Source organism: Balaenoptera ricei, chromosome 7 (assembly GCF_028023285.1).
Source record: "Balaenoptera ricei isolate mBalRic1 chromosome 7, mBalRic1.hap2, whole genome shotgun sequence".
NCBI classification, from domain to species: domain Eukaryota; kingdom Metazoa; phylum Chordata; class Mammalia; order Artiodactyla; family Balaenopteridae; genus Balaenoptera; species Balaenoptera ricei.
The window spans coordinates 102,801,946-102,829,905 of NC_082645.1; the positions used below are offsets into that span (position 1 = coordinate 102,801,946).

The window sequence follows — 27,960 nt, forward strand, 5'->3', positions numbered from 1 at the left end:
TCAGAGTTCACGCCCTTCTCTGGAGATACCTGCTCCAAGCCGGGGATGCGGGGACTAGTAGGTGGCGGATGTCCTTCCGGTCCTGAAACTTAAGGGACAAAGGACAAACTCTAGGACTGTTAACTCCAAGAGCTGAGAGGCGGGAAGAGTTTGTGTGGGCGGGGTCAGGGGTGAAAGGTCAGAGGGGCTGCGAAGGGGCGGAGCGAGCCGGAGGCGGATGGCGGCTGCGGCGGCTCATCTGCTTTGGCGGTAGAGGCGCTGAAGCTGAGACGCGGGTCGGGCGTGTCCGGCGGTGGGAGGAGAGCGGCGGCCGCTCCCAACATGCACAGTCTGGCGACGGCTGCGGTAAGTGACTGGGCTGCCCAGCCTGGGCCCAGAACGCCACCTCAGCCTGGCGTTTCGGCCTTTTCTCCCAGCTCCCTGTGTCGGGCCGGGAGTCCTGCTCCTCCTGCCCTCAACCCACGAGATCCCGGCCCCCCTCCTCGCCGCGCTTGGCTGTGGCGGAGCCGACCCCCACTTTCCTCGCCGGCCAGCTCCCGCGGCCTCTGACGCCGCGTAGCGCGTTCTTTTCTGGCCCCGGGGCCTGGTCCCGCGGCTGGAGCGCCTCTCTCGCGGCCCGGACGGGCCATTCATTGATTCATTTCGCTGACGAACAGTTTCAGGGCGCCAGTTGCGTGCTTGGCGTTGGCGGGGGCGAGGGGACTTCCGCAGTCCGCCTGACACTGCCCGTGCTCTCGGAACTCCCTGCCTAGGCACATCGCGGCGGGGAGGAAATGGCTTCTAGCTCAAACCACTTGCTTTACAGATGCAAAATCCGAGACCCGGAGAAGCGAATAGTTATTATGTCCGACTGACGGTCCTCTGCGCTTAAAACCTTTTTTCACACATCTCATTTTACTAGCGTGATCCTTTACCAAGAAAAACAGATAGTGTAAATTAATCTGTGTGAAGTAACCTTGTGGTCTCCCATTGCATTGAGAGAAAATCCAAACTCTTTGCCTTGGCCTACAAGGCCCTCCCTGAACGTTATGTTCCTTACCCAGGTTTTCAGCCTCTTATGTCACTTGCTCCGCAGGTTCCAGCTACACTGGCCGCCGTTCCATCTCTTCTACTTAACGCTTTTCCACTCCAGGTTGCATCTCTTACACACACACACACACACACACACACGCCCCATCCATGTGGGTGTCCGGCTCCTTTTCCCTCAGGTCTCTGTCTTAATCTCCCTAGAGTTGCCGTCCCTGACCGCCCTATTTAAAGTAGTTCTGTAACCCCCCAACTTTTCTCTGTTAGAGTACCCTTCAAAGAATTGATCCCAACTTGTAATTTTTGTATTCATTTACTTGTTTGTTATTTGTCCCCCTTTTGAGGTCAGGGACAGGGATCATGTGGGTCCTGTTTCTTTGGTTACTCCAGTGCCAGGTCAGTTCCTGGCACCAAGTAAGGGCTCAAATATTTTGCTGAATGACGCGGTATAGGTGAGGGAGGTGACTACTGAGAGCAAATAGCCGTAATGGGCAGACAGGATCTTGTGATTTGAGCATATTCTTCTGAATGCCCATCCAGCTTTTTCAGTTTCACCAAGGTGAAGTGACTTAAAGAGAAAGTAATATACTAAAGTTGCATTACCAGGCAAAATAACATAAATCCTAAATAGAAGACAAAAGTTGTCTCAACTTTAAATTTAAAGTCAGAAAGTGAGCTGAGTGTGACTAGGCTACAGACAGCATTGTCATTTCCAGGGCCAGTGGCATCTCTGCCTCCTGGCACCATGTTTCTAAAGTGTTTGTAACCTTTCACAGAGAGAGGTACCTTTTATATATCTCTTAACTAGGTGACTGCAATTTCCCCAGCTTTTTTGTTTCTTCCAGATTTTACATGTAATATGGGAAGAAGCTAGTCAGAAAATGAGGTTGTTGCTGGTAGGAGGGGGGCAGGTTAAACAAAGGATTCTGCTAAGTTTGGCTCGTCCATCTCTCAAAATCTGGTTGTCTTCTCTAGGCTTTGATACCAAGCTGCTCTTTCCCCTGTGCCTCCCCAGACTCTACCTATTCAATTCCTTTTCTTTTTAGTTGCTCCCTAATACATCTTTTGAACAGCCATTAGAGCTGTGGTTCATTACTTAAAATACTCAGTACATGTTTCTTCAAGTAAATTTACAGTGCCTTACCTTTATTTAGAAATTGAGCTTTTGATACTTTTTCACCTGTTATGCTGTTTGGACTACACAAAAGCTCTGACAAGTTCATTTGTACCACTCATTCACTGGAATATTTGGTTAGTGATCTGAAGCAAAAAAAAAGTTGAGCCACCTCTTTCCCAACCCTTAATGCCTTCCATTAGGCTAAACTGCCTGTGTTATTCTGATCTGGTAAAGGGACACTAATGGTATATATCCCTCACTAAAAACTGAGGAGTTAATAATACATGCAGCAGTGCCTGCAATAATCTAAACCGCTTGAGAAGATGCTTACTTTTTGTCTAATGATGAAAATTTGTGTGTATCTTTATTTCTTTTTTTGAATAACAAGTAAATCACTTCAGCTAGGGAGATAGTACTATCAAAGGAGAATGTGATCACATACAAATGCAGGATGTTATTCACTAGATGGAGGAATTGAGATCATTTGGGATATGTCTTAAATTTTGACTCTTTCCTTTAGTATTTTATTATGCCAGCAATTTGTAGTATACTGGACTCTTCTCATTCTTTGCAGAATACATCCTAACATCTTCATTATTGCCATTGCAGAATATAATTTCTTTCTCACATCTACTAAATAGAAACAGAAATACCCCACAGGATTGTATTAAATAAGAATAAGAAAGTGCTCAGGGGTTGGCTAGGTTCATTCATTGGTTAAAAGACTTGCTCCCACACTTCAGACTTGGGACTCTAATTCCTGCCTCAGCAAAGTAACAGATCACCTGTTGTGGACCTTGAAGACTGCTTCAGCGTAATAGAACCACACATCTTCACATACCATGGGTCTTTTGTGATGAATGTTATTCTAGTGATCTAAAACAGCAAACGTAAACCTTTAGGAGATGCATTGGGTATGCTTTGTTTTTTGGTTTTTTTCCCCACTAATTTCCAGTGGCAATTCTGACATCCTTAAACCCTTGCTTTTTCCTCACTCTCCACGTAACCAGCAGCTGCATTAGTCATTTTATATCTCTTTGTTGAAGCAGTGCTAGACCCCTCCTCTTTGGCAAGTAGAAAGAACATGATGCACTCTGAAGGATCTAATTCAGACAACTGTCTCCTGTTGAAGATTTAAGCAAATTAACCAACTTTTCTTTGTTTATTCACTTCCATTTTTAAAAAGTTATTTTGAAGAACATTCTGGCCCTTATTTTATAAAGATATGAGGATAGTTAAGCTAATTTAGTATTTCCCTTTGGCACTATTAAGAAAGTGTGTTTTCTTGTTATATCATCATTATGTAGACACCCAAAGCCACGTGTTGAGTCATCTCCAGACTTCAGAAATAATCTCTATTTCAGTCTAATTCCATTTTTTATTCACTATCACATATTCATCGATAAGAAAACCAACAGCTGTTTTGGTCCTCGAACATGAAATTTTATTGATAGATTTGGCCATTTTCTGTTTAAGAAAGCCATCAACAACAATTTTTTAGTTTACTCAAGAGGGGGAATCATATTTCTTTCCCATTTATGGGTAAATGTGGATCTTTTCTAAGTTCTAAATATCTTCTTTTCACATTCTGTTAAGATTTTTCGGAAGTGGAAGACCAACTATCAGTACCCTGTGTTAGTGACACTTGGAGTTAACCATTGGTGACTCACTTTGATAAATGTCTTATTAAGCTTCACTGAAAGAAAAAAGTTACTTGAAATACATTTTCCACATATAAACCAATAAACAGGAAAGAGGGGAATGAGTCCCTCCTAGTTGATAGTACATTTTTTAACACATCTGTTAAAAGGAAAGGACCACTGACTCTAAGCAGGTTATAGCTAAAAGTATATAGTTACATGTAATTGATCTTGTTTTTGATGTTGGAAGTGTTGAGGGTGATAACTAATAGTCCATATCAGACTTCTCATAAATGACTTTGCCTCTGGGTATGTTAATTGAACCCATTATTTACTCAAATCCAACTGTAACAGAATATCAAACTTAAACTTCTGTATTGGGTTCTTAAATAATTTCTTCAACTTGGAGGAATATTTGTGATTTCAATCCTGTAGACCAAGTAGGACTCACTGATTCTATAGAGAAGTAGACTAGAGTTTAAATGTAAATCTGCCATATACTTGTTCGTGTGAACTTTAGTATATTAAACCTCCCTGAACCTGTTTCCTCTTAGAATTTTGAGAATAATTTGAGGTAATCCACAGTGACTGGCACATAGTATGTTCAATAAACATTGCCTCCTATTAAAAGTTCCTAGAAAAATCAAACCTAGTCTATAGTGGAGGGCTGAGTGTGGGGTTTTCTGAAAGGAATATAGAGAATTTGGGGGGGATAATGGAATGTCCAGTAATGATTCTTGATTGTGGTGGTGGTTACTTGGGTATATAGGTTTCTCAAAATTCATTGAAATGTACACTTAAATGGGTGCCCTTAAAAGTTTTATTGTATGCAAATTGTACCTTAATAAAATTGATTTTTTTGTAGCCAGTTAGATTAGTCTCTCACTTGTAACTAAAGAAAGAAATTTTTGAGATTTTAGAGCTGAGACTTTGATAATTAATTTAGTTCCCTCATATAACCAATGATAAAATGGAGGCTTAGAAAAGTAAATGATTTATTCTAGGTCACACAATTGTAAAAATGGCAAAACTGTTTTGAAGCCACTTCTAGCTCCCAATCCATTGTGCATTCCAGTTAGGTACTTGTGTAGTTGCTTGCAAATCAAGGTCTTTCCTATTATTTTAATTTTTATTTATTTTTAATTCTTTTTTGGCCACACTACACGTGGCTTGCAGGATTTTAGTTCCCTGATCCCTGGATCAAACCCGGGCCCCCTGCAGTGGAAGGTCAGAGTCCTAAACACTGGACCACCAGGGAATTCCCAAGGTCTTTCTTATTCTTAAACTTGATAAATATGTTCTTAATTCTAGGTCTGTAAAAGGGGTACAGGCAGGATCTATGAATTCCCTGAAATTATGTGTAAATTTTAGGTAAAAATAAATTATGTGCAAAACAATTTTCAATTGTGTATTTTTCTAAGGAAAAGATCCAGAGATTTCAATTCAAGAAATGCTAACCTCTGCTCTTGTGGTAGTATCCTGCCGTTATTGTTAATGTGTTTAAGTTAGGTAGTCTCCAAAAGGGAAGTCAGGTAAATTAGCTTCTCTGCCACTGGACGGTGTGTGCTAGTAGATTGTATCAGCCACAGCCTCAGAAAATATTAGTAAATTATAAATTAAAGAATTGTAGCAATTGAACTAGGAATCTTTAGAGGTAATCTTTAAATAGAGAATTGGAGGAGGAGGAAGTCTGCCCACCGTTTACTCATAGTTCCATCAGTTGTAAAAGGAGGATGATAACCACGGTGCTGTGATCATTCAATGAAACCATGTTTTTTAAAAGTACAATACAGGGACTTCCCTGGTGGCGCAGTGGTTAAGAATCCGCCTGCCAATGCAGAGAACACAGGTTTGATCCCTGGTCTAGGAAGATCCCACATGCCGCGGAGCAACTAAGCCCCTGCGCCACAAGTACTGACCCTGCGCTCTGGAGCCTAGCCCGCATGCCACAACTACTGAAGCCCTCGCACCTAGAGCCCGTGCTCCGCAACCAGAGAAGCCACCACAATGAGAAGCCTGCGCACCGCAACAAAGAATAGCCCCAGCTCACCGCAACTAGAGAAAGCCTGTGTACAGCAACGAACACCAAACACAGCCAATAAATAAATTAATTTTTTAAAATAAATAAATAAAAGTACAATACAGTTCCCTCTCTTTCCTCATCTACCCCACCCCCTCTTTTACTTCCCACTCCCTTTTAGGAAGGCATCAATTTTCAGATTCTAACATTTTTGTGACAGGTGTGCCTAAATGATCTTTGGGATTCAGAAGGAGAGTCAGATGCATTTGGGGTTTTTGTTACCATCAAGATCTAGTAAGATGCTGGAGTTGTGCTTTGGGGCTTTATTCAGGGATTAAGTCCAAAGTATTTTATCAATCGTCTGGTAATACAAGTTAATGTAGAAATCAGTGCATAATTCAAAATGTAAAAATATGGGAATTCCCTGGCGGTCCAGTGGTTAGGACTTGGCGCTTTCACTGCCGGGTCCCGGGTTCCAAGATCCTTCAAGGCAAGCAGCACGGCCAAAAAATAAAAATAAAAAAAAGAGTAAAAATACTTCCTTTTTCTCCAAAATAACTAAATTTCCTTGTGTGTTATAAAATTACTTGTTAATGTAGGTAGGGAAGGGATGTGTGTGTGTGTGTGTGTGTGTGTGTGTGTTGGTGGTTATCACTAGCTAAATTATGCCCATCTGAGCCATGATTTGACATATGGAACTATGTCAAACTATTTCACCGACTTTTCCCATTAAAATGATGGTTATTAAGTACCTCATAATCTCAATAAGTAGAGAATTTCTCCTAGTATCAATGATACTGTTCAGGAGTGCTGATTGTTTTTCAGATTCTGCTGAACTAACAGCAGTTAACATTTTAATTTTTGTCTGAGATTTTTATGTACTTCCTATCTCTTTTGTCTAGGTCACAGTAAATAGTTTTTTGGAAAGTTGTGTTTAGATCAGACCTAATCTTTCAGGCAAGTGAGAAGCAGCATTAACGAGGCAGTTAAGAGTATGGACTCTGCTGCCAGACCGCCTGAATGCAAATCCTGGGCTTTGCCACTTAACTTTTAAATAACTTCTCAGTTTTCTCATCTATGAAATGAGGGTGGTAATGACAAGTATTTATTTAAGACAGTGCCTAACAGAGTAAGCACTATGTATGTGAGCTCTCACTTTTATTTTAAGAAATAATTGTATTCATCCAATAACAAATAGGTATTCAGTGGGTTTAAACTAACTCCTCCTATTAAATTTGGGGCAAAATTCACCAGGGGTGATGAAAAGGAGGGTCCCTACCTCAGATATTTCCTGGTACCAAACTGCCCTAACTGCCTTCTCGTTGTTAGAGTGGCTGCAGAACTCATCTCTAAGCTTATACCTGAGGGCCACATTACCACCCACCTGACGTCCCTAGCTCTCTTAGAACTAAAGTCCAATGGAGGCTGCAGTTCCCACAAACAGCTTCAGAAGTTGGAGTATTACTGGCAGCAGGAGGTCATGGCCTTAGGGACCCAAGTAGGCACCAGATATTGACCCTCCAGAGCGCCAGCACCACTCCAGGGGCACGATCTCTGCTGTAGTCAAACCAGCTCTGGAAACGGAATATGTGGAGATAGGACCTGGTGTTCAGAAGCCACAATATGCTGACTGGTGTCTACCAATGCAGCCTGGCGTTGTTCACCTAGGGTACCCCAGGACAGGATAGGGTGCAGGGTGCTGGGTACAAGTCACACATTGGCTCTAGAGAGGGTGATGGAGTTTACTGATGGTGGTGTCTGGATGACAGGCCTCTAGGAATGAGTAATGACTAATCAGGATAGATACTATATTGCTGGAGCATTGTCTGTGGGGCCCTCTTTAGGATTGTGGGTCATCCAAGAGACTGTGGGCAGGAAACCCAAAGCTAAAATTTTAGCCCTTGTTTTTACTGAGCTTTTAAGGTGATGTAATACTCTAAATATAAACGTATCCTATCTTCTGGTGGGAATTACATTTCCAAAAATAATTTTTAAAGTCAAGGACCTATCTGTGGCAACATAGAAAAGTCAAGTGCTTGGACCATACTGTTTTTGCTGTTGGGAACGGAGGGCAGGAAAACTACCCTATTCCTTCTACATCATTTAGGAGCCTATGTTTTCTTGAGGAGCATCACTGATGGGAATTACAAAACAGCTTTTAGCAGATTACTCTGAGGCACTTAAAGAGGACTTAAGTTACGTGGTATTTTAGTCCGTTTAGCAGAACACCTTGTGGTTCATTCTAGCAAGCAAGAGAAATGATAAACGTTAAACTAAAAGCTTCTAATCAAGCTTCCATTTATAGAAGGCGATTGTTCAGCTCGAGTAAATGTGACTACTCCTCATAGTCCATCTTAGACTTCATTCTGTTCTTCAGCAAAGACAGCTGTCCTTTTTGTTCCTCATTTTTATATCTGTGCCGTGGGTAGGGCATGATTCTATCACACTAAGGTGTAGTGGGAACATGTGCATAGTGTGAGAAGCTGGTGTAATATGGTTCAAGAAAGATTGGAATATGCAACTTTATACTTGGGTGAATTGAGCAAGTTAATTCCTCTGAGCATTAGTAGTTTCATCTGCAAGTGTAGATCCCTTTTTTCTGTCTACCTACCCTATAATTCCTCGTGGTTTTGGGGGAAATTAAGTGAGAAAATATTGGTCTAGGGATGGAAATCACCATGAATTTGTTAGGACTTTAGAGCCAGAAATAGCAATGGTAATCATTTTTCTAGTCTCCTATCTTATCTTCCAGATAAGAATAGTTAAGGGACTTAACCAAGGTAACAAGCCTATTTGACAAATGTGCAGAATTATAGAAGTGCTCAAATTTTTTGGAATATTGAGATTCTTTAGCACAATAATGAAAGCATGTTCTGTTTATATAGTCCCTACATGAGTAAGGAGTGAATGAATCTCCAAGGGGTGGAGGTACAATATGTATAAGAATCATTAGAGGGGGGAACTTTTCCAAATTACATAGATTTTCTGCTTCATGGTGGGGGATGCTGGAATTACTGGGGAAGGAAGAGCAATGGGGGGAGGCTTTTTTCTTTCAAAAACCATCATAGGCACATGGTTAAAAAAAGTTTAAACTACATGCAGAAGATTTTATTGTATACAATGACAAGTAGGTCTCCCATATACATTCCAACCTTAGAGGTAACTACTGTTAACAGTTTCTTATGTGTCCTTCTAGAAATGTTGTATATCAATATATAAGAATATATGTGTGTGTTAATGGAAGCGTATATGCTGTTCTGCACTCTTTTTGGGGTTTTTTTTGTTTCTTATTTAGTATCAGCACAGTATAGAGCTAACACTTTTTTAAGGGGCTATGTAGTATTCCATATAAAAATGTACCCCTGTATATTTAACCAGTTCCTTATTGATAGATGTTGATAGACCAAGTTTTCTGCTTTTAAAATAGTGCAACGGTAAACATTCTGGTATGTCTTCAGTACAGCCCAAATAGACCTGTAGGATAAATTTCTAAACATGGAATTATTAAAGAGTGTGTGCCTTTTAGATTTTGATAGATTGAATTCATTTACATCAAGTATATGTATTTAGAAAAGCTCCCCTGGTATTTACAAAAAATATATTCCTTCCAAAGGCTACTGCAGAGTAAGATGTGATTTGACTCTAATGAAACTCACATGTTTACTTTCTTGTTTTCACTTGAAGCCTGTGCCTACTGCACTGGCTCAGGTGGATAGAGAAAAGATCTATCAATGGATCAATGAGCTGTCCAGTCCTGAGACAAGGGAAAATGCTTTGCTGGAGTTAAGTAAAAAGCGAGAATCTGTTCCTGACCTTGCACCCATGCTGTGGCATTCATTTGGTACTATTGCAGCACTTTTACAGGTGGGTATATATCCACGAGTTGCATGTCATTCCTGTTTATCACACTTGTATCTGTCTGCCTTTGGCCAAATGATTATGAAAACTTTGGTAGGATGGTTTTTTTCTTTTTCTTTTTATTATTTTTTTAAACTTTATTTATTATTTTTTAATATAAATTTATTTATTCGTTTATTTTTGGCTGCGTTGGGTCTTCATTGCTGCGCAGGGGCTTTCTCTAGTTGTGAGCAGAGGCTACTCTTCATTGAAGTGCACATGCTTCTCATTGCGGTGGCTTCTCTTGTTGCAGAGCACGGGCTCTAGGCGTGCGGGCTTCAGTAGTTGTGGCATGCAGGCTCAGTAGTTGTGGCCCATGGACCGTAGAGCACAGGCTCAGTAGTTGTGGCGCATGGGCTTAGTTGCTCTGCGGCATGTGGGGTCTTACTGGACCAGGGATCGAACCCGTGTCCCCTGCACTGGGCAGGCGGATTCTTAACCACTGCGGCATCAGGGAAGTCCTAAACTTTATTTTTTTAATTAGTTTATTTATTTATTTTGGCTGCACTGGGTCTTCGTTGCAGCGCGTGGGCTCTTTGTTGCGGCGTGCGGGCTTTTCTACTTGTGGTGCATGGGCTCTAGAGCATGTGGGTTCAGTAGCCGCAGTGCATGGGCTTAGTTGCAGTATGTGGGATCTTAGTTCCCCGACCAGGGATCGTACCCGGGCCCCCTGCATTGGGAGCACGGAGCCTTAACCATTGGGCCACCAGGGAAGTCCCAGAATGTTTTTTTTTTTTAATGTTAGCATTTGTAAGAATCTGTTTTAGAAAAGTCTAAGGTACTTGTTAAAATGCAGATTCTTGGATCTTACCCAAGAGATTTGATTTATTTAGTCTAAGATGAAAAATCTGTATTTTTAACAGGCAGCTCCCCCACACCCAGGTGATTCCAATGTACGTGGTGTAAGAACTACACTTTGAGAAACACAACTTTAGGAGTACTACAAAATAATATTTACTACATGGTGGGGGGGATGGAAAGGAAGGTATAAGAACTGAAAGGTATATTCTGGGGAAAGAAAATGTTAAGATAAAGGTATAACAGCTGTAGGATTAAAGGTGGGTATTCTTGTACATTGAAGAATAAATAACTGAAATTTGGTTCTGACCAGAACGGTCATTTGTGGGGAATAAATTGATATGGTATAGTCCTAAGAACCAAGATAGAATGATCATCCTTTAAAGTATTGTCCATAATTCCCAATAATTAGATTAATTTTTTTTAATCTGTTAAGTAGATTCATATTCTGTCCCTGCAACATGTACCCAAGAAACTAATCTTTCTTATAGGAACATTTTCTGTGTAAAAGTTTTACAATTAACCTAAATGGATTTGTGTTCAGCAAATCATCGCCTTTTGACAGAGAATACATATATTCCCTGCTGTTTGTACATATCCCCACACATATACCCATGTTCTTATCTCCCCCTTTTTGCAGTTGCTACCTGACCAAACAGAAACTTCTTTATGAGTCACTGTGGTTGATTTACTAACACTTTCTGGCTAGCTGTCTCGTCACTAAACTAAAAGTAGGGTGTTGACAAAAGGGAGGGATTATAAATATGAGTCCCTCAAGTGAAAGCCTCAACAGGTGATGCAGGATATAGGACGAAGTGTGGTTGACCACAGTTGCCTCCATAGAGATCTTCCTAGAGATATATGTAGAAATGTCTCAGATAGTCTCAGTCAGGTATATTTATGATGAAAAGATAGGAGTATTGTTTATTTCTTCCCCCTCTTTGATGGTTCGGTTCTTATAGGATACGTGGAATTAAAGTTGTTTGCTTTCATAGCATGGGAATTAAAGTTATTCCTTGTTCATCTGGTGCTGATTTCCATTTTTTAGGAAATTGTAAATATTTATCCATCTATCAACCCACCCACCTTGACAGCACACCAATCTAACAGAGTTTGCAACGCTCTGGCATTATTGCAATGTGTAGCATCACACCCAGAAACCAGGTAAATACTTTGGATGAGTGTGTGGGTAGAGGTTTGTATTGGATGTGGTCCTAACCTCTGAATGATGAGAGGAGGGTCATGCAGTAGGGTGTACGTGTGTGGGTGTGGGTCTTCGGGACTCTTCTTTTACTTTTTTTTTCCTCAAGAATTTCTGGTCTCTAATTCACCAGATTTTAGTGTAGTAACAATATGGTATTGTTTAACATGTTCTTTTATAATTAATTTTTTGCCTTTTCAAATTATGGTAAAATATAAAAAATGTAAAATTTATCATTTGAACCATTTTAAAGTATCCAGTTCAGTAGTATTAAATACATTCATAATGTGCCATCATCACCACCATCCATTTCCATAATTCTATTCATCCTGTAAAACTGAAACTCTATACCCATTAAACAATAACTCCCCATTCCCCTGCCCACCAGCCCCTGGCCACTACCATTCTACTTTCCATCTATGATTTTGACTATTCTGAGTACCTCATTATAAATGGAATCTTACAGTATTTGTCTTTTTGTGATTGGCTTATTTCACTCACCATAATGTCCTCAAGGTTCATCCATATTATAGCATATGTCAGAATTTCCTTCCTTTTTAAGTCTGAATAGTATTCCATTGTCTCATTTACTTTTTACCCATTGGTAGCAAGGAACTTTAAAGGAGTGGTGGTCACCTCTCAGGAAAGGTCAGGCATACAGCTACTTCTCCCTCCTGAATCCATGGTAGGCGTCACTGTGCCACGCGTGAGGCACAGTGCATGGCATTTAGTAGGAGTTCAGTTTGTAGTTGAACTCAGCACTTTTTTCTCACATAGTAAGCCAGATTTGGCTTCAGAATCTTTTTTAACACAGGATTTTAGGCAACCTCTGTAATAAATGAGAATTGGCATTCAAATTGAGACACTTTTGCCTTCCTGCTGTATCTGACAAATTAAGAAAGGGGAGATTCTGTTCAGGAATCTGCTTTGTGACTTTTATGGCCTTAAAGCACTTAATAGTCATTTTATTAAAGCCTTTCCTCTCTTTGTCAAGTTTTCCTTATAAAATCTGAGTGCTAGGTTGGCACTGACCTTTCGGAACTTTAGAAACATTGCTAAGAAAATTACTTTTAAGTACTTAAAAATGCAAGAGTACTTTCTTAAAAATTTTGGGTGTTGGCTCTCCTGTAAGGTATAATTATAAATTATATAAAGTAATAGACTGATTCTATATTAGTTGCTGAACATATTAGCTGCAGATTAAAATGTTTTTAGGATACTTAGTGTATCTGAAAGCTCTAACCAAAAAAGAGTATTTAAGCATAACAGATAAACCTTGATAGTGGCTGCTTTATTTTGTTGTCTTGGTTTATAAGATTTTTGTCAGCTCCTACCTGTGAATATTACTGTTCACTCATACGCTAGGTGAGGGAGGGCATCTAGGAGAATCTCTTGGGCCCTTAAGTGCATTTTATGATCTATTTTTTAAAACTTGCAGTTGGATATTTTATCAGTTTTTAAAGTACTTGGTACTGATTACAGGGAAAATTGTGTGTTCTCTTAACCATTGGTCTAGGCTAGGGTTTTTCAGCCTTGACACTATTGACATTTTGGGCTGGATTAAGTCTTTGCGGTGGGAGGAGGGGGATAAGAGGGGACTGTCCTGTGCATTGTAGGATGTTTAGCAGCATCCTGGCCTCTGCCCAGTGGATGTCAATCCCTTCAGTATGACAACCAAAAATATATCCAGACATTGCCCCTGGTGGGGGGGGGACCAAATCACCCCAACTGAGAACCACTGGTCTAGACTAATGACCAGTAACAGTCTTTCCTAGAGATTCCGTGGTCAAGCAGTGTTATAAGCCTTACAGAATTAACCACCTGGGAATGTTCAGAATCCTTAGAAATTAACTCTGGGCTCTGAATATGATTATTTTTTTCTTTCAGGTCAGCATTTCTTGCAGCACACATCCCACTTTTTTTGTACCCCTTTTTGCACACTGTCAGCAAAACACGTCCCTTTGAGTATCTTCGGCTAACCAGTCTTGGAGTTATTGGTAAGTTATTAGGATTGTTTTGCAAGGCTGGAATCATCATCATTCATAATAGTGGTCTTAACTTGGGTGTTTTGTCTGGTCTTTTATAGCTTTTGTTCACCAGTTATTCATTTTTGTCTTCAGGGTTGAGTCTAATAAATTAGTTTTTACTAATAAATGAATATCAGAACATTATTGCTCTTTCCAAGTACCATTCTGAGTATTGTTAATAAGGCTATAAGACCCAACATTTGGGGTTAAATTCAGTGTGTATGTAGAAATGTTTAATAATTGTAGGGAAAGTAAAGAACAAGAGTGTTAACAAAAAAAGATTATTATTACAGGAATAAGAATTTGAGTTTGTTTCTTGGTTTGATTTTCCATCTTTCTCACTTCTAAGCTGTTCTCCCATAATTCCAGGGATTTACCTTCTGTTTTACCTCGTTGAATTTTTGCATGCTCAAATTAATGTTTCCATGTACATTTATTATGGGAGATGTGTCTAAAACGCTTTTTACTCAAGAAAATAATATATCAGCTGTTTCAGATCTTAGACTCCTAGGTAGTAAAATCTTTAGATTTGTGAAATGTGAATACATTCAAGAAGATTTCTTTCCTAAATTGCCCTTCCTTTTTTCTGTGTCTTTTTCTCATAGTTTTTGCTCAACATACTAACCAAATATAAGAACATCAGTTATACAAACTTTGTTTCGTTTGGTTATTATTTTTATGTTGAAGCTGTGTTCACATCCTTATGTTTATAAACCATGAATCAGGAAGTATAATTTAAAAGTTTGGTATTTCTGAGAAACATTTTATTCTACTTTTAAGGAGTAACAGTTATCTCATACTCCAAATGAATGTTATTGTTTTTTATATCTTCTCCCAAGTGGTACTCTAATTAGAAACATTTTTCCCAATATATTCTTTCCAGCTTGTAAGATATAAAAACATCTCGTGTAGGATTTCAAACATCAACATGATTCCAGCCAAAAGAAAACACTTGTATTCACTCTTCTAGTTCAAATCATCCTACTTCTGCTATTTTTTTTTACTACTGTGGTTGGATGATACATTTATGTGTTAGGGTAAATGTTGACAGTGGTGGGGGGTGGAAACAGTACTTGGACAGTATTAAGCCAGTTGTCTACCCTTGCATATATTTTTAGAAACTCAGTTTCTCCCAAGTCATTGAGAGAACAAGCAGAAGGTGAATGTTTGGGCCTAGACTTTTTCCTGCAGTTCAAGGGTTATCAGACAAGTTTGAATATAAATGAAGTGATACATAACATAGATTAGAAAATATTTGAAACTGAGTAAAAGTAAAAATACAACATATCAAAATTTGTAGGATGCAGCTTAAAGCAGGGCTTAGAGGGAAATTTGTAGCATTAAATGCTTATACTAGAAAGAAAGAGATGTCTTCAATCAGTGAGCTAAGCTTTTCTTTAAGAAACTAGAAAAAGGAGCAAATTAAACCAGAGCAAAAGGAAGGAAATAATAAAGACTAGATATCAATGAAAATATGAAAAGAAAATCAATACATAAAATCAGTGAAACCGAAAGCAGGGTTTTTTTGTTTTGTTTTGTTTTGTTTGAGATGTAATTGACATATAACATTGTATTTGTTTTTGGTATACAACATGATTTGGTGTATGTATATATTGCAAAATGATCAGTACAGTAAGTTTAGTTAACATCCATCATCACACATAGACAACATTGTTTTTCCTTGTGATGAGAACTTTTTACGATCTCTAACTTTTTAAGATTTCTCTTAAAAGTTTTCAAACATACAATACTGTATTGTTACTGTGGTCACCATGCTGTACATTATACCCCTGGGACTTATTTATCTTATAACTGGAAGTTTATACCTTTTAACCACCTTCACCCATTTCATCCACCCCAATTTTTTATTGAAAAAAATTCAATAAAATTAAGAAACCTCTATCCAGACTGAGAAAAAAAAGAGAAGACACAAGTTACAAACATCATAAATGAAAGGGGGTGCATTGTAAAAGACTCTACAGACAATTAAAAGGATAATAAGGTAATACTGCTAATAACTCTTTGTCCATAAATTTGACAACCTAGGTGAAATGCACAAATTCTTTGAAAAATACGGTCTGGCAGAGTGCACTCAAAAAAAAAAAAAAAGATAAGCTGAATAGTTTTTGTAGTTAAAAACCTTCCAACATAGAAAACTCTCTAGGCCCAGATGGTTTCAACTGCTTAATTCTACCAAAAACTTAAAGAAGAAATAATACAAATTCTGTTAAAAATTTTCCATAACATGGAGAGGAGGCTTCTCAACTCTTGGTGAGGGCAGCATTACTCTGATAATAAAAACAGAAAAAGAAGTAAGAAGACTATAGGCCAGTATCCCTCATGAACACAGATGCAGAAATTCTCAACAAAATGGTCACAAATCAAATCCAACAACATGTAAAAAGGATCATAATGACCGTGTGGGTTTTATCCCAGGAAGTCATTCTGGTTCAGCTTTCAAAAATCAGCCATTATGATTGACCGTATCCACAGACTAAAGATGAAAAATCATGTGATCTTTTCTGTAGTTTAGAAAAACAGCCTTTGACAGAATTCAGTATCCATTCGTGATAAAAACTCCAGCAAAGTAGGACTAGAGGGGAACTTTCTCAACCTGATAAAGTACAAAAACAAAAACAAAACCCTACAGTTAAGATCATAGTTAATGTGAAAAACTGAATGTTGTCCCCCTAAGATTGAAAACAAGGCAAGGATGTTCATTCTCACCAGTCTTATTCATTCTCATCCCGATATCCTTACTGGTGCAATAAGGCAAGAGAAAAAAAATAAAGGGCATACAAATTAGAAAGGAAAAAATAAAATATTGGCTACATTTTATAACTATAAATGGAGTATAATCTTTAAAAATAGTGACTCACTATATTGTATACCTGTAACTTGTACAGTATTGTACAGAAACTATACTTCAATAAAATTTTTTTTTAAAAAAAGAAAAAAACTGTATCACACACAACATGATTAACTGCATTGAAAAGTCTTGAAGAATCTACAGAAAAAAGCTACTAGAACTAGTGAATTTAACAAGGTTGTGGGATATAGAGTTAGTATACAAAAATCAATTACATTTTTGTGTGCTTGCACTAAACAGAAATTGAAATTTCACCAAAACATGTGAAAAACTTGGGTGTAAGTCTTACTAAATATGTGCAAAGTCTATAGCTAAAAACTGTAAAACAAGGACAAAAGAAATCAAAACCTAAATAAATGCAGATACACCATATTCATCAATTGGTTTATCGTTAAGATGTCGTTCTCCCCCAGATGATATATAGATTTAGAGCAATTCTAACAAAATCCCAGTAGGATTTTTTTTATAGAAATTGACAAGGTGATCCTAAAATTTTATCTGGAAAGACAAATGAACTAGAATATGCATTTTTTAAAAAGAAGGATAAAGTTGGAAGACATATACTACCTGATTTCCAGACCTACTGGAAAACTACAGAGTCAAGACAGTGTGGTATTGGAGAAAAGATAGACTTGTAGAGCAGAATGGAGAGTACAGAGATAGACCCACACAATTATGGTCAATTGGATTTTTGACAAAGCTGCAAAGAGAATTTAGTGAAGAAAGGATAGTCTTTTTCAATAAATCGTGCTGGAACAATTGGATATCCATATGTAAAGCAATGAACCATGATCTATACCTTGTACTCTATACAAAATTAACAAAATGGATTTTAGACCTACATGTAAAAAATCTGAGATAATAATCTGACATCTGCAGCAGGCCATGTTAGTAAATTATGGTATGTGCTGTTTAGAGATGTAGCATTTGTAGATTGTCAGTTCTGGTTAAAGTAAATGATATTACTCTCTCCTGAAGTGATTGACTTTAGTTATTACAGGTCCAGTTAACTAAGGCCTTTCATATAAAAGCTAGTGATGCGTTGGGCAGCTCAGGGAACAGTCATTTGTTTAATGGGACTCTGCCTCCCTATATGCAGAATGGAGAGGCTATCAGTGAACTGTGTCTGTCACCCGGTCAGTGCTGTAAGTTTAGAAACCAACAGAGTCATAGAATTGGGATGAATTTTAGAAATCATTGGTCCAATTCTTATTTTATAAAGAAACAGAGGCTTGCAAGGGGAAGGTAACTTTGTCAAACTTAGGTAAACTAGTTGTGGAACCAGAATTGGAATCCAGGTGTGTGTGTTTCTTGTTTAGGTATGCCCTACAGTGTTTGTGCTCTTCGGGAAAAGAAGGGCAATTAAATAACCAGGAAGTAATGTTTGTTTATGCCTATTGTGAAGTAGGATTCAGACTGACATCGTTTCTTTGCTACCTGGGAATGTGCTTTAATACTGATGTAGAATTCTTTTCTCTTACCTAAGATATATGGAGAAGAGATGGTGATATTATTGTATGAATGCCTACCAAGAGTGATAGAAAAATTATTTAGATAGCTAAACTGATACTAACTATATGATAGACCAAACTTGGTACCTGATCTTTTAGTGTTGACTGATAACAGTCAACCTGTGCTTTTCTTCCTTTTTTTTTTTTTGTTTCTTAAACAAGGGTATGAATCTGATTCTCTGACATATAAACCACATTTGTGTTGTATGTTAAGTTCCACAACTAGCTGGATGAACAATTTTAGTTGGAAACCCTGACTCTGAAATAATTTTGTTTGTCCATATTTTCTTTAGGGGCCCTGGTGAAAACAGATGAGCAGGAAGTAATCAACTTTTTACTGACAACAGAAATTATCCCTTTGTGTTTGCGCATTATGGAATCTGGAAGTGAACTTTCTAAAACGGTGTGTGTTTTTATCTTAATTAGATTCTATATTGTTGACTCTTGGGCTACTTCTTCATGGTTATCATTTTCTGCCTCCCTTCAGGTTTTTTGAAACTTTCATGAATGTTTTTTCTCTTTTAAATAAAAATTGTTATATAATGATGATTTTAAAACCCAGACCCGTCAGAAGAATATCATGTTAAAACACTAAATTTCTCCTTTTCATCTGAACCCACTTCTCACTACACAGGTGTATTATTCCAGACATTTTTTTATGCATAATCAAGTGTATATATACTTGAGCTTCTGCCTACTTTGCACTTTAACCATGGATGATAATGTGACTGGTATAAATTCTTACCTCTATTTTCCCTCTCAGAACTCCATTGCCATAGCCCTGTTGTCTTCTGGTATTGAATGTTGTAGTGAAATCTTGGGTTAGCCTAATATTTTCCTTTCATTGGTGAACTTGCTTTTTCTGTGTGGTATCTATTAGCTTCTTTTATAATTTTTAAGTTCATTTGATAATTTTTTTTTTCTTTTGGCTGCGCTGGGTCTTCGTTGCTGTGCGCAGCCTTTCTCTAGTTGTGGCGAGTAGGGGCTACTCCTCATTGCCATGTGTGGGCTTCTCCTTGTGGTGGCTTCTCTTGTTGTGGAGCATGGGCTCTAGGTGTGCGGGCTTCAGTAGTTGTGGCACGTGAGCTCAGTAGTTGTGGCTCATGGGCTCTAGAGCACAGGCTTAGTAGTTGTGGCGCACGGGCTTAGTTGCCCTGCAGCATGTGGGATCTTCCCAGACCAGGAATTGAACCTATGTCCCCTGCGTTGGCAGGCGGATTCTTAACCACTGGACCACCAGGGAAGTCGATCATTTGATAATCTTATATCAGATTTTTTTTCTGGAAGAGCGTACTCTTTGTGTCTCTTTTTTGGTTAATTTTATAGTTTTCCCTTTAATTTGTTTTGGCCTCTTGCTTCAGCAACATCAGTTATGCTGTATTGTCTATTTTTCAAATATATATTTTTTCCCTCTCTACTTTCTATCTTTAATTTCATATCGTGATTTTTCTCAAGGCTACTTTTCCATGTTGCTGACTATTTTTAGCAATATCTTACCTCTGCTTCCAAAGTATGTCTAGTCACATTGACTGGACTTGTCACTCTAATTTTTAATTCGGTAAATACTTATTGCTGAGTTGGATGTAAGCAGATGTAATGATTTAAATTTTTTTTGTTTTGAATACACAATACAAATAAAGTAAAAATTCAAATGCTACTACGAATGGGTATACAAACAAATGTAAGTCTCCTACCTTAGCCTCAGTTCTTCTCCCCAGTGGTAACCAGTATTACTATTTTCTTGTACAATCCTTCCAGAAATATTCTGTGTATACATGTAGCAGTTTAATTTTGTATTAAGTTTTTTCCTCTAGTCTCTGCCTCTCATTTCTCATGTCCTTTCAGCTCTTCTTTGAATTTTTTATGTTCTTTGAATTTTTTAAAATGTTTTTTAAAGTCCACATTCTCTTCAATTTCCTTGAAAATGCAGATAAGTATTACTTGTTACCCCTGTGTAGGGTATGTCTCTATAAAAGTTTCCCTGTGGGCATCTTTTTATCCAAGATTGCCACTTGTTTAAAAATAATGGATGGAAAGAGATGTTATGAGCTGAAGTTGGCAGCTTTTAAGTCAAGTATTTTACCTCTGAATACTTTTCCACCCAGCCTGCCATCTAGGGTGTGTGTGTTAGGGAGGATTTAAACCTCTGTCTTCAATTTTCTACTAACACACAAAGAATAAGTGACATGTGATCTATGTTCATGCTTTTCTTTCTTTTTTTTAAAATAGATTTATTTATTTATTTATTTATTTCTGCCTGCATTGAGTCTTCGTTGCTGTGCGCGGGCTTTCTCTAGTTGCAGTGAGCAGGGGCTACCCTTTGTTGCAGTGCACGGGCTTCTCATTGCAGTGGCTTCTCTTGTTGTGGAGCACGGGCTCTAGGTGCTCAGGCTTCAGTAGCTGTGGCGTGCAGGCTTCAGTAGTTGTGGCTCATGGGCTCTAGAGCGCAGGCTCAGTAGTTGTGGCTCCCGGGCTTAGTTGCTCCGCGGCATGTGGGATCTTCCCGGACCAGGGCTCGAACCCGTGTCCCCTGCATTGGCAGGCGGATTCTTAACCACTGCGTCACCAGGGAAGTCCCTATTCATGCTTTTCTTCTCTAATTTCTTCCTTAATTTTATTCCTTTTGTTAATTTCCGTGGCTTTCCGGGACCAGATTGGAATGGTTACAACTGTATTCTGTCATTTTTTATTCATAGTTGCCTGTGAATAGGTTTTTTTCAAGTTGGCTTCTTATGGCTGGGACAGAAAAAGATTCATTTCTTCTTTAGTGACATTTCTTCCAGGAGCCCCCATCCTAATGATCCCTCCCCTATTCACATTCCTTGCCCATTACTAGAATTAATTCATCCTTGATGTGCAGATGTTCCCATTGACCTTTATGCTTCCACTAGAATACTTCTCCTATCCTACGTTTTATGGTTTGTAGTCACTTCCTGGCAAGTCTTTCTTCTTTTGCTCCATGCAAGCAGACACCTCGTTGTGTTCACTTTTTATGTACAATGCTTAGTCAAACGCCTTGCCATAGTAGGCACCCAGTAAAGCAGAGGTTCTCAGTCAGAGCTGTGTGGCATGATCACCTGTGAAGTGTTTTTGTTTCTTTGGTTTGTTATTGGTTTTTTTTTTTTGGGGGGGGATGTGTTGGGTCTTAGTTGCGGCACACAGGATCTTTCATTGCAGCGAGCGGGCTTCTCTCTAGTTGTGGCACGTGGGCTCAGTAGTGGCGGCACCTGGGGTTAGTTGCCCCGCGGCATGTGGGATCTTAGTTCCCCGACCAGGGATCGAACCCACATCCCCTGCATTGGAAGGTGGATTCTTAACCACTGGACCACCAGAGAAGTCCCTGTGAAGTGTTTTAAAACATCAATGTCCAGGTCCCATATCTGACCTACTGAACCATTCTGCAGGGTGATAAAGTATGGACATTTGTGTTTTTTAAAAAATCCCCCTGGGTGAGTGTATAGTATAAGTTATTTTGGAAAGCTGTTATTTTGGAAAGCTGTTATTTTGGAAAGCTGTTTGGCAGTATCCACTATAAACATAAACCTACCCTATCACCCAAGAATATATACCCAAGAAAAATGAGCTCTCGGGAATTCCCTGGCGGGCCAGTGGTTAGGACTGACTCCACGCTTTCACTGCCAAGGGCCCCGGTTCGATCTCTGGGCAGAGAACTAAGATCCCACAAGCCACACAGCATGGCAAAAAAAAAAAAAAGCTCTCATGGGCATCAAAACATATATAGGAGTATTTATAGCATTTTTACTCATGAAGGATAAATTGTAGTATAGTTACAAAATAAACTACACAATAGTTAAGAAGCATGAACTGCTGATACATGCAATGTGGCTGATGTTATGTCAAGTGAAAGAAGCCAGATATATATGAGTTCATACCATATGACTCATATATGTATGTGAAATTCAAGAACGGGCAAGAACAGTCAGTGAGGATAAATCAGAATAGTGATTACCTCTCAGGGAAGGATATTGACTGGGAAAAGGCACAAGGGAATCTTCTGGGGTGCTGGAAATGTTCTGTATTTTATTTTATTTTGAATTTTTATTTTATTTCATTTTTATTGAAATATAGTTGATTTACAATGTTGTGTTAGTTTCGGGTGTACCACAAAGTGATTTTTTTTTTCTTTCTTTTTTTACATTCTCTTCCATTATAGGTTATTACAAGATATTGAGTGTAGTTCCCTGTGCTATACAGTTGGTCCTTGTTGGTTAGCTATTTTATATATAATATTGTGTATGTGTTAATCCCAACCTCCTAATGTTCTGTATTTTAATCTGGTTGTGGTTCACAGATGTGTAGGAGGTAAAAATTAATCAAGATACACTTAAGATTAGTGCACTTTACACATTTTACTGTGTATATGTTGTATTAGTTTCTTATTGCTGCTATAACAGATTGCCACAGGCTTGGTGGCTTAAAACACCACAGATTTATTCTCTTACAGTTCTGGAAGCCAGCAACCATAAATCAGTTTAACCAAGCTAAAGTCAGGGTGCCAGTAAGGGCAGCATTCCCTCTGGAAGCTCTAGGAGAGAGTCCCTTTCCTTGACTTTTCCAGCTTTTAGAATTGCATTTCTTGGCTCACTGCCCCCTCTTCCATCTTCAAAGCCAGCCGTGTAGCATGTTCAGATCTCTCTCTGCTTCTGTCACATCACCTTCTCCTCTATTGTCAAATCTCCCTCCACTTTCCTCTTATAAGGACACTTGTGTTGATTATATTTAGGGCCCACCTGGATAATCCAAGATGATTAATCTTCCCCTAAGATTCTTAACTTAATCACATCTGTAAAGTCCCTTTTGCCATATAAAGTAGCATCCCCAGGGTTTGGTGATTAGGACCTAGATATCTTTGGGGGCCATTATTTAGCCAGCCACAATGTTATACCCCAGTAAAATAGTAAAATAAAACAAACAATTCCCACAGTTGATTCTGAGGAGCAGCTGAGGAAGAGAATTATTATAATAATCATTTGACTTGAATTAAACTAGTATTTTTTTAATCCCATCTATGTAAGAGTTAATGAGCTTAAAGTGAGAATATTCTTTATTACTGTTGGAACAATTTTCGAAGGGAGGCTTAAAAATCTTATCTTCTTTAAGATCTTTTAAGAATAAGAAAAGCTTTACCTAACTCATTCGGAGGAGATGAGGCATAGCTGAATTGCTAAAATCATCTTGGCCCATGGAAAAGGGAAGAGACTCTGTGTTTAACTAGGTTTGGATCTCAACTCTGTGAGTTAGTAGCTTTGTCACTTGGGACCTTAACCTGGCAAGTTATTGATTAACAGTTATACCTGGCACATAGTAGGTGTTCAGTAACTGAGACAGTCTCTCTGTTTTTAAGACTCTGATAATTACCTACCTTTTATGTAAAATGAGAATAACAATGGTACCTACCTCATAGGTTTGTTGTGAAAATAAGATAAGGCATGTTATGGCTTAAGGAAAAATTCCAGCACATAGTAAATGTTCAATATGGTAATATTTATTAATTTTTTTGTACTATGCATGTCTCGTCAAGTAAGTTATATAGAATGCAAGGGTATTTGCTTAGTTTTCTGCTTATGGTTATTCCTGGGAGAAGAGTAGACAGTTGGAAGACAAGTCTGAGCAACGTTTTGGACTCCTTAATTTTGTTTTACTCCAGGTTGCCACATTTATCCTCCAGAAGATCCTCTTAGATGACACTGGTTTGGCTTATATATGTCAGACATATGAGCGTTTCTCCCATGTTGCCATGATCTTGGTGAGTTCTTTCATTTGCCTTCTTTGTAACTGCTTCTGATCACACAGCTTAGTTGCTTTGCAGTCGACACTGAGCTGCTTCAGTCTCCCAACTAGAAATAACAACTGTAAATCTTGTATAACAGTTCTTGCAATATCTGATCTCTGATATCAACTAGGATTATTTTGTGTTTTGTGTGTTTTTTTCCTATCCCACCTCGTTTTGGGGGAAACAGGGTAAGATGGTCCTGCAGCTATCCAAAGAGCCTTCCGCCCGTTTGTTGAAGCATGTAGTAAGATGTTACCTTCGACTCTCAGATAATCCCAGGTAAACATTTATAGGATTTATAGGACTTAAATACTCTGGTGAGTATTTCAGGGGAAATACTCTGGTGAGCAGTTGCCCCATCTCATGGCATAGCTCCTATGTCTTTAGGACAGGGAAAGGGTAAAACTATATTTAGTTTGTCTGAGACAGACCTTGATTAATTCCTTTTAAAATCTGAAGTGCTGAATTTAAAAATCCGTCAGAATTTTATCTCCCCACTGGAACTCCGTACCCTACTCTAAAATTCCGGAGAGTTCAGACAGTGAATCTTATGATACATTACTCCTGTGGTTTGAGCTTTCTGTTGCTACTCCAGGTGGTCAGAAAGAAAAGTATACTTTCAAAGGTCTCTTAAGAAAGGAACAGGCCCAGAGGGCTCTTGAATTATATTTCCAGTTCTCTTCCTGTAAAGTCCTTGAGCTAATTATTTTATCTCCCTATGTTTGTAATCTTTCTGCCAGAAATCATACATTGTAGATACAATGCATTTTAGAAATATTTGACCTTTTGCTTTGTAAATCCATAATTCATGCTGAAAGCCACTTGCTCAGATTCTGCTAAACCACATAATGGGTTGATTTCTGTGTTCTTAGGAATGAGGATAACTTGATTTAATGTGAACTCAGCCTCCTGCCACTGAGGTTATTTAAGCCCTAACTATTTCTTTGACCATTTTGTCCTGTTCTTTAGTGGTTCCTGTTTTCACCAAAGTTTGAAAATATGTTTATTTAAAACTCTCCTTGTACAAAGACACTAGGCTGAGTACAAAAGCTATAACTTTTTTTAAAAAACAGCCTTATAAATAGTTAACATTTACCTTTTTGAGTTTTCAGATTCGACTTTTACTGGTCATATTTTAAAGTAAATGAAACATTTAAAAGTTCATCTGATAATAATGTTACCATAGTTTTGTTTTTACTGCTCATCTCTTATTAAGGGTTTTAACTATAAAACTGAAGCTGTTTTTGGAAAGACACAAATTTATATCAGTTTAAAGTTCATTAATTTATCATACTATGAGTCAGGTCATATCCCCTGTTAATGTACTGATTTTGGAATATTTCGTTTACTATCATCCATATATTTCCAACGTGAGTATTATGACAATGTTTACTGTAATAAATCAGAAAGCAGTTTGAATTGAAGTAAATTATTGCACCATTTTATTCCATTTGCTTTGTCACAAAATTCTACATTGGGGCATCGTTCTGAAAATGTTTGCAGACAACAGATCCTGGAGCAATCTGAGCCTATGCCTAACATAAGCTTTAAAGAATTTTAATGGCTTCTTAAAGTACCTTGACAGAACCATAGATTCCCAGGATTCTATGTATTTATATCTAAGAAAAGGGCTCTTCCCTGTCCCCCAGATGTGGGTTTATTTGTTTGGTCTCCCTGGTCGGTTTGTTTGTTTCTGATGTAGGGCACGTGAAGCACTCAGGCAGTGCCTCCCTGACCAGCTGAAGGACACGACCTTCGCCCAGGTGCTAAAAGATGACACCACCACTAAACGCTGGCTTGCACAACTCGTGAAGAACCTGCAAGAGGGCCAGGTCACCGATCCCCGGGGTATCCCCCTGCCCCCTCAGTGATCCTCCCCCGTCCCCTCCCACTACTCCCCCAAGTTGGGGAAGGGAGGGGAAACCTGCGAGGAATACAGCTCAGGTTTTATTGCTGACTGGGAGTAGACGACCTCAATGCTGAACTGCACTGGAGAAAAGGGGCACGGTACCCCTGCTGAGGTGTATGAGCTGCCATCAGGCTGCCTTGAGGACCTGGGCTCCCTCTGCTACTCCCAGGAAACGGGCTCCTGACACAGTGTTCTGCCACCACAGCCAAGGAGGGTGTCAACACCAGCAAATGCTGTATTTGCAGCATGCCCAAGATGACCGTGCTCCCTCACCTCTACCCAGCCACTGGCAGGGAGGGGAGACAGTGGTGACAGCAGCAGCACTCTAGGCATGGTGAACGCCTGGGACCAAGCCATGTGGCGTTTTCTTATTTTGCCTTCCTGGAAGACTCAAGATGTGTCTCTTCATCCTCTCTCTCAGTATTTGTTTACTTTGGTTTTTTGTTTTTAATCTCAGAGAGAGGTGTATTTAGTGGACACAAGCTGTAATATTCAGCAAAACTTTGTCAGTTGGTACTGTTTACAAGTCTGTTAGCTGCGTAAGCTCAATAAAAAGTTGGTCTGGGCATTACATCCCCTCTAGCAGGCCAATAGCTGCATGAGCGGTTGGGAGGAATGGGAGGCAGGGGAAGGATATAAAGCCAAAGGACAGCAGGAACCCACCGCCTGTTTCCCTTCCCTTTCCCATTCTTTTACCCCTAGTTCTGGATGCCATAAGGACCTTAACCTTGCTTTTGGCTTTAGCTGCTAGCGTTTCCAAATCTCCGTGCTTTTCCCTTCTTCACTTCCCTCCTATTAAACTTAAAACAGACGTCTTAATTCATCAGGCTGTCCTGGAAGGGTATTGTATTGGGGGAGGAGAGGAGATGGTGGACGTCACCTTCAATTCAAGTCCTCAAAGATATTTTCTAGATGACTTTTAAAAGGGAGGTGTCTGTGCTTAAGATGATAGGCTACTTGATCCTATTCTTTGCCCTAGTGTGAATCTACAGTTCCATCTGTCTTCATGATTGTACTTGAAGCAGTATTAGCTGAATGAGTTAATTTTATTCAGATTTAAGATAGAGGGCTGGACTCTGCTTGCTCACTTATTCCGTCTTTTTTTTTTTTTTTTTTGACACATTCCCTTTTGGTCTCTGGGAATTACAGGGTTGCCACTAAAATATTTTACACTTTTTCATATTGTGTCAGAGAATCCCCCTTCCTCCTCTGGAGCTTTAGGTGACTCTATTCACAATCCAGAGGCTTGAATCTGCAGTGTAAACTGCCTTGCTTTCCCCCAATCCTTCCCCCTGCCATCACCTGCTTTCTCTCTCTCTGATCCCCATCTCCAGTCAAAGATGGGATTAACCCAACCAAGTTATTATTAACCCAACCAAGTTATTATTAACCAAGTATTTTTGGTCCACATCTCACACAATTGAAGGTGTCCCTGAATACGTTTGGGGAGGGTTTATAAGGGGCAGGCTCAGAGAAACCTTTGCAGAGGCAGTTTTGCCAACCCAAGGGCTCTTTCAAGCCGACTTTCACAAAGGGAGCCGGCTTGTTAGTTGGCTTCTGTCTCTTTAGAGCCAAGAAAGTAGTAATTAAGTAGCCTAGATGTAGGAAGGGTAGAATAAGCACTTATTCCCCTGCTTTCCAAAATGAAGAGGAGAACCAGGCCAGCTCTCACTAATCTCAAGCCTGAAGAGAAAAGGTCTTGGAGAAAGCAGAGAACAGCATGGACTGGATAAATGTCTTGACTCCCTTCAGCCCATAGTTTTGACCTGGAGAGTCCAGCTAGGGTAATCCTGATTTTTGCCAATCGCCTTCCCGCTGAGCCAAAGTTTTCTCATTCCCCCTCCTCTGGGGAAGCAGCTGAGGCCCAGGGCCTTGCTCCCTGAGAAATTCTCTTCTCCATCTTTCGGGGCATTGGCCATTGTACTGTGCCAATAGTATCTTAATTCTTGTACCATCTATTCTCAGCTGGCCTTGGACCCCATGTAGGAGTTGGGGGGAGGGGTGGAAATGGGTATTGTTCCTTGTAGTTGATCCTGATGTCGTGTGTGTATAAAGAGGACCCCTCCCCCCACCCCACATTTTCTGTGTTCCATCCTTCTCACTCCCTCAACAGGATTGAAATAAAACATGCTTCTGTTTTTGTAACAATAA

At 39.2% G+C, this 27,960-nt stretch overlaps 1 protein-coding gene across 1 annotated transcript; it reads left to right on the forward strand.

The window, feature by feature from the left end:
- The first annotated feature begins 209 nt into the window (after positions 1 to 209).
- CNOT9 (CCR4-NOT transcription complex subunit 9) lies at positions 210 to 27,960 on the forward strand. Its single transcript, XM_059928688.1, has 8 exons — positions 210 to 345; positions 9,488 to 9,667; positions 11,547 to 11,662; positions 13,587 to 13,696; positions 18,400 to 18,509; positions 23,775 to 23,873; positions 24,088 to 24,179; positions 25,603 to 27,960. Exons 1-8 carry the CDS (start codon positions 322 to 324, stop codon positions 25,769 to 25,771), a joined length of 900 nt encoding a protein of 299 aa, XP_059784671.1. The 5' UTR covers positions 210 to 321; the 3' UTR covers positions 25,772 to 27,960.

What these genes read in the sequence shown, in the direction of transcription:
- CNOT9 (XM_059928688.1), top strand. Translation starts at nt 322, where the DNA reads ATGCACAGTCTGGCGACGGCTGCG. An exon ending in ACAGTCTGGCGACGGCTGCG is followed by an intron (nt 346 to 9,487) that starts GTAAGTGACTGG and finishes TTTCACTTGAAG; the next exon opens with CCTGTGCCTACTGCACTGGC. An exon ending in CGACTCTCAGATAATCCCAG is followed by an intron (nt 24,180 to 25,602) that starts GTAAACATTTAT and finishes TTTCTGATGTAG; the next exon opens with GGCACGTGAAGCACTCAGGC.